The 10,479-nt window shown below is 41.1% G+C and overlaps 1 protein-coding gene across 8 annotated transcripts in view; it reads right to left on the reverse strand.

Annotated features, from left to right (window-relative positions):
• ACACA (acetyl-CoA carboxylase alpha) overlaps nt 1-10,479 on the reverse strand; it is a 328,759-nt gene that overhangs the window by 64,746 nt on the left and 253,534 nt on the right. For all 8 annotated transcript variants that reach the window (XM_066363215.1, XM_066363212.1, XM_066363211.1 and 5 more), the window contains 2 exons: nt 4,537-4,657; nt 3,868-3,978 (listed from right to left, as the gene is read on the reverse strand). In XM_066363215.1, the coding sequence (XP_066219312.1) occupies nt 3,868-3,978; nt 4,537-4,657 (232 nt within the window). The remainder of the gene's footprint in view (nt 1-3,867; nt 3,979-4,536; nt 4,658-10,479) is intronic.

A 10,479-nucleotide genomic window follows, 5' to 3' on the forward strand; every position in this document is an offset into this window, starting at 1 on the left:
GCAAGCGACAAAGAGCAAGACAGACCAAAAAGGAGAATACACAAGTACTGAGATCACTAGGGGAAAAGGATAAAACTACAAATGTGGGAAGCATTTTCTGGTTTTAGAATAAAAGACCCGGCCTGACCTGTGGTGGCGCAGTGGATAAAGCGTCGACCTGGAAATGCTGAGGTCGCCGGTTCGAAACCCTGGGCTTGCCTGGTCAAGGCACATATGGGAGTTGATGCTTCCTGCTCCTCCCTCCTTCTCTCTCTGTCTCTCCTCTCTCTCTCTCTGTCTCTCCCTCTCCTCTCTAAAGTGAATAAAAAAATAAAAATAAAAAAAAAGAACAAAAGATCCAGTGGCAAAGATGGTGCCCATAAATAAAATGTATAGTAAAACCACTGAAAGTAAAAAACAGGAAACTACAGGAACATTTTTATTTTATATGTAGGTTACTGCTGTTGGCTACAAAAAGAAATCCTTTAAAAAGGAAGGTCTTTGGAAGCGAAAGGTAGGAAGGTCTAAACTAATTAAAAGTAGGTTGGCTAACGACGGGGCGCTATCATGTGTGCACTGAGATGAAGTGTAGCCATAAAAGCTGGACGCATGCATGCAATGTATTAAGTTGGAAATGCGTGTCTCCAGCTTCATATCTATTAAAGGAATAAACAATTTACATGTTACTGCATTACGAGAATACAATATGTGGACTGTCAGCCCTTTCTCTTCAAATTGAACTATGTTAAGTCAAATCAGAGATGGGTATTTTTGGGGGGTGGGGATGGGTGGAGAAGAACTGGGAGAAAGTTTTAAAAAAATTTCTGCCTCAGCAAAAGTTTACATTAAAATTTTAGACAAATGATCCCTATGTCCTTCTCCCTTGCTGCCTGGGGCTCCATGCTATTTCTATGCAAATAACAACCTCGTGGTTTATATCTTATTATTTCCACTGGAGCTGCAGCGACATGACCTGAGATGTGTAAGGGGTGGGGGTGGGGGGAGGGAGTTGGTGAGAGTGGGGGGGGGAGCGAGAAAAAAAGGGGAAAAAGGAGAGGGAGAGAGAGAGGAGTGGGTGTTCACTCAAGTGTGAAAAAATATTGTCAGGAGTGAGCGTCAAGAACAAAAAAAATTGCAGGGATAACGTGTTTATTTCAGTCCCCCTACCCCCCCCCCCGGCCCCCCCCATTTGCAAACGGGCACCTTTTAAAATTCATTGGGCATCAGGCGATCATGCACAATCCATCTGCTTTCACTTTATCATTTGCATTTCATGCCTCCTGGCTTTTGATGTGCTGATACTTTGATGCAGTCAGGAGACGCGCATTATCATTATTTCAATTTTCAAAGGGGTCAACGGGATCGGCACTTGCACACACAGATTTTTTTCCCTACAACCTTTGCGCACCCCCTCCCTTCTTATTCTTCACCCCAATGTTTAACATAAAGAATGAAGACTAAAAAATGTGGGGGTCAAATGTTTTCAGTCTTAAAGCTTGTATATACCACCTACATTTCCACTTTATACAAGTACATACATACTACAAGCAAGAGTCAAGGCTTAAGGAGGCTGGCTCTGCACTGTTTCAGACACACACACAAAGACTTTCTCACACATGGATACTCAGGGAGGCACACAGACAGAGAAAGAGAGGGATCTAGAAGCGAGATACAGACACAAAGAGACAGAGGGATCAGCATTCACACAGGAAGAGGCAAGCACTTAAGTGACCTGCACACACCCAGAGTATGTGAGACAGGGATCCTTACAGAAAGAAAGGCAAAAGAGATGTAGAAAGTCGCGGCTACACACAAAGATGGAACCGGCACGAGTCAGAGAAAGCAATCTGAGCAAGGAGTTCCTGCAGTTTCCTTTTTCATACCTGATAGGCAAAGGAGCAGATAGGACATTCTTAGTGAATTTGCATGAAATCGGCTTCCAGCAACAGGACTCTATACTTCAGAGGCACTGACATGAAAACAGTGAAGCAGGAAGAGCAGGATTAGGTAACCTCTCTAACTGATCATTCCCTTCAGCCACAAATGATCATGTCCTTCTGGAAATGAGCACTGCTGGTAAGTTACAGCTGCAGCTCCACTTGTCTTTTCCCTGCAACTAGACTTCTTTCACAGCAACCCTGGAGGCTAGGAAGATGGTGAAGATAATGAATTTGATCGGAATTTAGGAAAAAAAGAATCCCTAAAGCTTTCCTAATGGCATAAATGAAATTCAACGAGCAAGTTTTTAGGCAAAAAGCAGCAACAATACCTCAACAACAAAACCTTTGTTTTTTGTAATATTCTTTGTGGATCACATAGTATATAAGTGAGAAAATAAGAAACTCAGTGTAACAAGATACATTTCAGAAATAAGCTCTTTGTTGAGGTATGAGAACACTGTGGAAATACAGGTGTCTTTAACTTCTATCTTCACAGATAATGATATTGACAATTCTCTTCAAGATTTGTTAATATCTTATCCTAACAAGGTATCCAAAAGAGCAACTTAAAAAATTTTAGGACACTTAGCAGTCTGTCCCACTGCAATAATCTCCTTCATTAGTGGCAGTTCACAACCTTTACTTCTAGGCTACTCTCAAAAAATGGAGCAGGCCATACAAGTTCACCACTGTTAACACTACTTTGCTATTCCCTGGATAGAAAGGTAAACCCAGAAAAGGACACATGAAGGCAGAGAACAAGCTGGTCACATCAAATCATTCTCCTCATTTCTGACATCCCCCAAAGCTAACTGGACCAATGGAAGGATTAAGAGTTTCTAAATGGGAGTGATAGGATAGGACACTTAATTCCTATCTTTCCATCTGAAGGTGAAAGCTTGATAAAAAGTTTGTGCATGTCTAGTAAACACAATATCCAATATGATTTAGCATGCATGTAATTCCACAAATTCTATCACCAAACCATGTAAGAGAGAAGAAAAAGGAACTGAAAACAGAATGAGGGCCAGCACTTTGTGCCAAGTACCAGGTATTTTTACTTATGTTTTCTCACCTGATTTCTGCAGTATCATTTAAAGGTATAAATTATCACCTTTTGGCGGATAAAGAAAGCTGAGAAGCTGAGAGGTTATATGATTGTACAAGGTCAGTCAGCAGGCCCCAGACTATTACATATTCCTGGGCTCTGGAGAGAAAATAATTTTCCTGTATCTGCAAAAAAATCAGAACTACATTGTCCTTTGTATATTCAGGTATTCTTAGATAGCTTTTGCTCTTACAAGAAGTGATCTTTTTTATCCCCATTTGGAAAAGCCCCAGTGAGCTTCAATGAAAAAGGCACAAGCATTTCTTTTGAAGGGAAGATAACCCTCTATGTCACACTCTTTCCCAGCAACCCATCCATCCACCCATCTTCCCATTCAATATTTACCAAGTACTTCCTCTATGTACAAGGGATCCTTTTTTAGAAGTGCATTCACAAAGTTCTCAAAACGTTAAAACTTGATACCCTCAACACATTCAGAGGATGCTTCCCAGACAACTCTACGTCTGGAAATAGATCTCAAGTTCCTTACTCATAGAAGAGAAAAAGGGAAGGAGGGAGGAATAGAAGAACTCAATTTTCTGTCTGTCTAGAAAGACACTAGAATGTAAACTCTCTGGGGCAGGAATTTCGTAAGGTTTATTCATTAACATCCACAGGGCCTGAATAGTGCCCATCATATAGTAGATACTCAAAATATTTGTTGACTGACTGAATGAGCAGGCAAGCAAGGCATTCGGTAGGGAAAGTGGAAGAAGAGGTGAAGAGATAGACTGAGGAAGGCATGGATTGAATGGATTCCTCCCAATCAGGATCCTGAATCAAGAATTCACAATAACCTTCAAACAGCTTCCATACTTCTTCCAAATCCTAGAAACTTACTTTGTTGAGGGCTCCAGCTCCTGTGAGAATTAAGTGAGAGTTTTCAACTTGGATGGTTCTCTGTCCCAGCCGGACAAGGTAAGCCCCAATTCCAATGGCCCGGCATGTAACCTTAAAAAAAAAGAAAAGTTCTAGACATCACACATTTATGTCCCCTCTCAAGCTATAAAAACTAGGCACAAAAAAACACAAACAAACAAAAAAACCCAACAAAACAACTAAGGCACAGATATGTAAAACCCACATTAACAGAAAAAAATACTGCTTTTAAGAATTCTGTTTAATAATAATAACAGTACAAAAAACAATAATTTCCTGGTCAAAGAAGGTACAGAACTCATTCAATGACTCAAGTATTAAAGGTTCAGAGACCCTTTACTTCTCTTGTACTTTTGCCAAGCATCTAATCCTGGATGTATGAACGAAGATAGTAAGAGAAGAAATTCAAGCTGTTAAAAATCTGGTAGGATATTTACAGAAAGGAACTAAAGGCTAAAATAGAATTATTTACACTACCCTGTCTTCCTATTATCATGCACAATTAAAATCAAATTTTAGAGATGTAATTTTAAAGAAATGTTCTCATTTTGGAATTGCAGGGATGGGGCAAAAAGAAATCCTACCGACATAGTCAACTCTTCAAAAATTTTGCATTCAGGCAAGATTTACCAGGCTAATGGTGATGATCTCATCATAGGCCAATGAGGATTCTCCAGCAATCATTCCAGAACCTCGAAGGTTCTCTGCTCCAAGTCCCTCTTCCTTTCCAATAATATCGGTTATCTTGTACCTATTGGATACAGTCATGCCAAATTACAAAAGTTAAAACACAGTAAGAACAATCTCTTGAAAGAATAATCAGTATTAAAACACTCCTTTGCCCTGGCCAGTTGGCTCAGCAGAAAAGAATCAGCCCAGAGTGCAGAAGTCCCAGGTTTGATTCCCAGTCAGGGCACATAGAAGCAAACATCTGCTTCTCCATCCCCCCCCCCCTCTACTTCTCTCTCTCTCTCTCTCTCTCTCTCTCTCTCTTCTCTTCCTGCAGCCATGGCTTGAATGGTTGGAGCAAGTTGGCCCTGGGCGCTGAGGATGGCTCCATGGCCCATGCAACAGAGAAGCAGCCCCAGATAGGCAGAACATTGCCCAGTAGGGGGCTTGCCAAGTGGATCCTGGTTGGGGCACATGAGGGAGTCTGTCTATCTGCCTCCCTGCCTCTCATTTAATAATAATAATAATTTTAAAATAACCCAAAACTCCTAAAAGCATACAAAAATCACACTGGAAGTTTACATAAAACACCAGGGCTCTATATTCTTTATTCACATATCTTTACTTCGTAGCCTGGTGCCTATTTTGTCTGAAGACAATATGGTACAAAAGAAAGGGCAACATCTAGAATGAAATATAGGTTTAAATCCCTGCTCTGACACCTGCAGCAGTGTGACTTCAGGGATAATAGTAACTTCTGTTAAATGAGGTGGCAGTATCTATCACTAAGGGTTGACATGAGAGTTTAAATGATGCAACAAGGGGCTTGACACATAAATGGCACTCAGATTTTAGATGCTCTTACTTTCTAGAACAAGTTTCTTAAAAGTCAGGGTCAATGTATATATATCTCTTTAATAAGCAAGAACCATTAAATCACCAATTTTAGAAGTTACATAGGAATAAAAAAATCCAGAGGTATAATGAGAATGCTACACCTGATTTCTAGTCAAAATCCTCTCTCTTTCTAAGACACAGAGGAAGGGGGAGGTCAAAAGAGTGTACTCCTATCCCTGCTCCTCTGTAAATATCAAGTGTATGCACGAGGGTTCCTGGCTATAGGCCTCTGGAGGGGCAGGTGGAATGTGTGTAGGAGTGAAATGCTGGCCAAGTTGTCCAGAAAGCATCCTGTGGATCCAGTGGGAGCCACTCATCTGTCTTGTTGGCAGGGGATTAGGAGTGATAGCTGATAATGGGAAATGGGAGATGGGGAATGCAACTAATAAAAGAAAGGAAAAAACAAAGTGGGAAGTAGAGATGGGCATATATTATTTATTGTTCTATGTGCACTCAGAAGGTTTGGCACTGGGCATAGTTTTATAAATTGAAATAATAAATAAGTATCCCATAGTGGCTCTTCAACTACTTTTTTTTTCGCCCCCGTATTTCTCTGTTCCCTTCTTTACTTTGAGCCCTCCACCGATTCCTTTTCTTTGCTCTTGCTGTTGGTCTGTGGCTTTGCATCTGTGCTTCCCAGTTTCCACTGCCTTTCTATTTTGAGCTCCAAACTCCCCAATTCTTCCTTTGGCTCTGTACTTAGACTCTAGATTCTCGAGTTATGTTACAGGTAACCTTAAGGAATTAATGAGTCACATTAACTTGGTGGGGGAGGGGGGAGATGAATGTGTTCTTTTTATACGGCTCACAAGCCATATAGGCACAAACACACATGGGCCCAGTAAGCCTTCCCTGAAAAGCAGATCTCTGTCCTCCGAAGGTTTGCATAATTACTCTAAGACAGTGGTCGGCAAACTGTGGCTTGCAAGCCAAATGCGGCTCTTTGGCCCCTTGAGTGTGGCTCTTCCACAAAATACCATGTGCGGGCACTACCTCGATAAGGAATGTACTTACCTATATAGTTTAAGTTTAAAAAATTTGGCCCTCAAAAGAAATTTCAATCGTTGTACTGTTGATATCTGGCTTTGTTGACTAATGAGTTTGCTGACCACTGCTCTAAGATGTTTGTGATTTGTTAAGTGCCATCTTCTTCCATTGTATTACATGAAAAAGAGAAAATATTTCCCACATTCTGCTCTATGATCTGAGCTTTCTTTTATTTTTTAATCAAGTGAGAGGCAGGGAGGTGGAGAGACAGACTCCCACATGCACTCCAACCAGGATCCAGCCAGCAACTCCTGTCTGGGGCTGATGTTCTGCCAATCTGGGGCCACTACTCCATTGCTCGGCAACTGAGCTATTTTAGCACTGGAGGCAAGGCAATGGAGCCATCCTCAGAGCCCAGGGCCAACTTGTTCATTCGAGCCATGGCTTTGGGAAGGGGAGAGGGAGACAGAGAGAGAGAGGGAGAGGGAGAGGGAGAGGGAGAGGGAGAGGGAGAGGGAGAGGGAGAGGGAGAGGGAGAGGGAGAGGGGAGAGGGGAGAGGGGAGAGGAAAGGGGGAGGGGAGAGGGGAGGGGGTAGGGGGAGGGGGAGGAGTGAAGCAGATGGTCACTTCTCCTGTGTGCCCTGACCAGGAATCGAACCCGGGACTTCCACATGCCAGGCCGACACTCTACCACTGAGTCGACCAAACCAGGGCCCTGAGTTTTCTATCATTGAGGCTACCATTGTTTAATGTAGTACCAATTTTTAACATTATTTATTATAAAAAAATACTTGTATAGTGTAATACAATTAACAAAACACAGTCATATATGTCATTTTTTTTTTTGTATTTTTTTTTTCTGAAGCTGGAAACGGGGAGAGACAGTCAGACAGACTCCCGCATGCGCCCGACCGGGATCCACCCGGCATGCCCACCAGGGGCAACGCTCTGCCCACCAGGGGGCAATGCTCTGCCCCTCTGGGGCGTCTCTCTGCCGCAACCAGAGCCACTCTAGCGCCTGGGGCAGAGGCCAAGGAGCCATCCCCAGCACCCGGGCCATCTTTGCTCCAATGGAGCCTTGGCTGCGGGAGGGGAAGAGAGAGACAGAGAGGAAGGAGAGGGGGAGGGGTGGAGAAGCAAATGGGCGCTTCTCCTATGTGCCCTGCCCGGAAATCGAACCCGGGTCCCCTGCACTCCAGGCCGACGCTCTACCGCTGAGCCAACCGGCCAGGGCCTATATGTCATTTTTGATTACAACAATCCAGTATGACAGGTAATAGCATCTCCATTAGTACAGATAATAATAATAGCCAGGATTTTTGACTGTTTACTATGTGCTCAGTAGCAGCTTTACGTATATTAGTTTACTTGACCTTCACCTTAGAGATGAGGAGACTAAAGCTCAGAAAAGAAACACAACTTGCTTTTAACAAAAGCAATATATATATATATATAAACTCAATAGCTGTCTGAGATACCAGTAATAAAGAGAAATTCATTCAGAGTAGCAAAGAAAAATGCAAAATATTTAGCGATAAACATGTAAAAATTGGCAAAATCCCACCATATCTACATTGTGCACCAAAGCATCCTGGAATGGCACAGTGAGCTATCAGGGGCACTGAGGATGTTTTAAACTTTTGACAAAAACACTATGATCTGTAATACCTGTTGAATCCCATGTGAACTACTTGCTTTGGGTAGTTCATAGCTTAATATTAGATACTGCTATATTCCAATGTCCTATCTTGGCATCTCCTGCTTCTCGGGTCAGGGGCTAGGGTTCAGGGTCGCCAGGTGAGGGAAAGAGTGGGCAGGTAGGAGATACCATAAAAAGAAAAAAAGAAAAAGAAGACAATGTTCTATCTTTGCAAAACTAAGTTTTCACTGTTTCTGTGGGAAAAAAATTAAAAATGTTCTGCACAAAAATCAGTGCAGAACAAGAAATGACAGTGGCTATATCTAAGCTGAATCCAGAATTTGAGATGTCATGCAGATGCAATATTCCATTAACAAGTAACTGTATTAATTACTTAATGAAATTAAAATTTTTTTCAAGTATGATTATTACATTTTCAAATGATTATTAAGTTTTTAGGGCATAAATGCTTATGAAGTTGTTTGGCTCTAACTACTTAATAAACTGAAATATTAGGTATATCTTTTTGTCTAGTATGCTATGAAAAAATTACTGAGACAGTAAAGGTTGCTGTGAACCAAGAACGATTGGTAACTTCTGGCATAAATTATATAAAGAAAACTACTAAACTTTAAAAATTAAACTTTAATAAATAAAAAGAAACATATTTCTTCTTGGGAAGAGTTAATATTATGAAGATGTCAGATCTCCCTAAATTAATTTATAAACCAAATTCAATTTGAGTCCATTATGGAGAGGTTTTGTGAATTAAAAAGAAGTCTATATACAAAAAATAAAAATAGCTAATAAAACCTGGAGAAAAATTAAGAATGTGATGAAATCTGCCCCAAAAGAATAGTTAAAATAGTGTGGCATTAGCCTAAGGACAGAAAAAACACACAACGAAGCCTAGTAATCAGGATTACTATAAAAGTGAAAAAAGTATTATTCAATGAGTGGTACTGGAGCAACTGATTAAAATACTTGCACATAGATTATAAAAATCTCAACTTCACTGGTAATCAAAAATACCACTTAGAATAACAGTTGTTTTTATCCTCTTTTATTAATTGATAATAATTGATAAATAAAAAAAGAAAGAAAACAGTATTATAAACTCCTGGTTGGAATGCAAATCACGGGAGGACAATTTGATATAATCAAAAAATTATTTAAAATGGACATTTTTAAAACAGTAATTATACTTTTAGAAATTAACCCAAAGGGCCCTGGCCGGTTGGCTCAGCGGTAGAGCGTCGGCCTGGCATGCGGGGGACCCGGGTTCGATTCCCGGCCAGGGCACACAGGAGAAGCGCCCATTTGCTTCTCCACTCTGCCCCCCTCCTTCCTCTCTGTCTCTCTCTTCCCCTCCCGCAGCCAAGGCTCCATTGGAGCAAGGATGGCCCGGGCACTGGGGATGGCTCGATGGCTCCTTGGCCTCTGCCCCAGGCACTAGAGTGGCTCTGGTAGCGGCAGAGCGAAGCCCCGGAGGGGCAGAGCATCGCCCCCTGGTGGGCAGAGCATCGCCCCTGGTGGGCGTGCCGGGTGGATCCCGGTCGGGCGCATGCGGGAGTTTGTCTGACTGTCTCTCCCCGTTTCCAGCTTCAGAAAAATACAAAAACAAAACAAAACAAAAAAAACAAACTGGCCCTGGTCAGTTGGCCCCAGATGGGGGTTGCCAGGTGGAACCTGGTCAGGGCACATGTGTGAATCTGTCTCTCTTCAGAAAGAAAGAGAAAGAAAGAAAAGAAAGGAAGAGAAAGAGAGAGAGAGAGAGAGGAAGAAAGAAATAAAGAAAAAGAAAGAAAGAAAAAATAAAAGAAAAATAACAAATTAAGAAAAGCTTTCTTGCTGCAACCCAATTATTAGGGGGGGGAAATGTATATATAGTACTTTCCTATGTATGTACTATACATAGAAAATACAGCAAGAATATAATATACATTAATAACTGTGTCACTTGGCAAGATAAACTAATAAACAAAATAGAAACAGACTCATAGATATAGAGATCAGACTGATGGATGCCAGAGGAAAGGAAGACAGGGGGACGGGGTGGAAAAGGTAAAGGGATTAAGAGCTAAAAATTGGCAGTCACCAATAGTCCCTGGGATGTAAAGTATAGCATAGGGAAAATAGTCAATAATATTGTAATAACTATATACAATGCTAGGTGGGTACTTGAAATATCAGGGGACCACTTTGTAAAATATATGATTGTCTAACGACTATGTTGTACACCTGAAATTAATACAAAATATTAATGTAAACTGTAATTGAAAAATAAAAAAATAATTGTGTCTCTTGGGAGGACTGTAGCTGGTTTTTATTTTTTATTCATAATTGTTAACATGTTCTGACTTTTATAAAATGAATAAATA

The sequence above is a fragment of the Saccopteryx leptura genome, chromosome 2, assembly GCF_036850995.1.
Source record: "Saccopteryx leptura isolate mSacLep1 chromosome 2, mSacLep1_pri_phased_curated, whole genome shotgun sequence".
NCBI classification, from domain to species: Eukaryota; Metazoa; Chordata; class Mammalia; order Chiroptera; family Emballonuridae; genus Saccopteryx; species Saccopteryx leptura.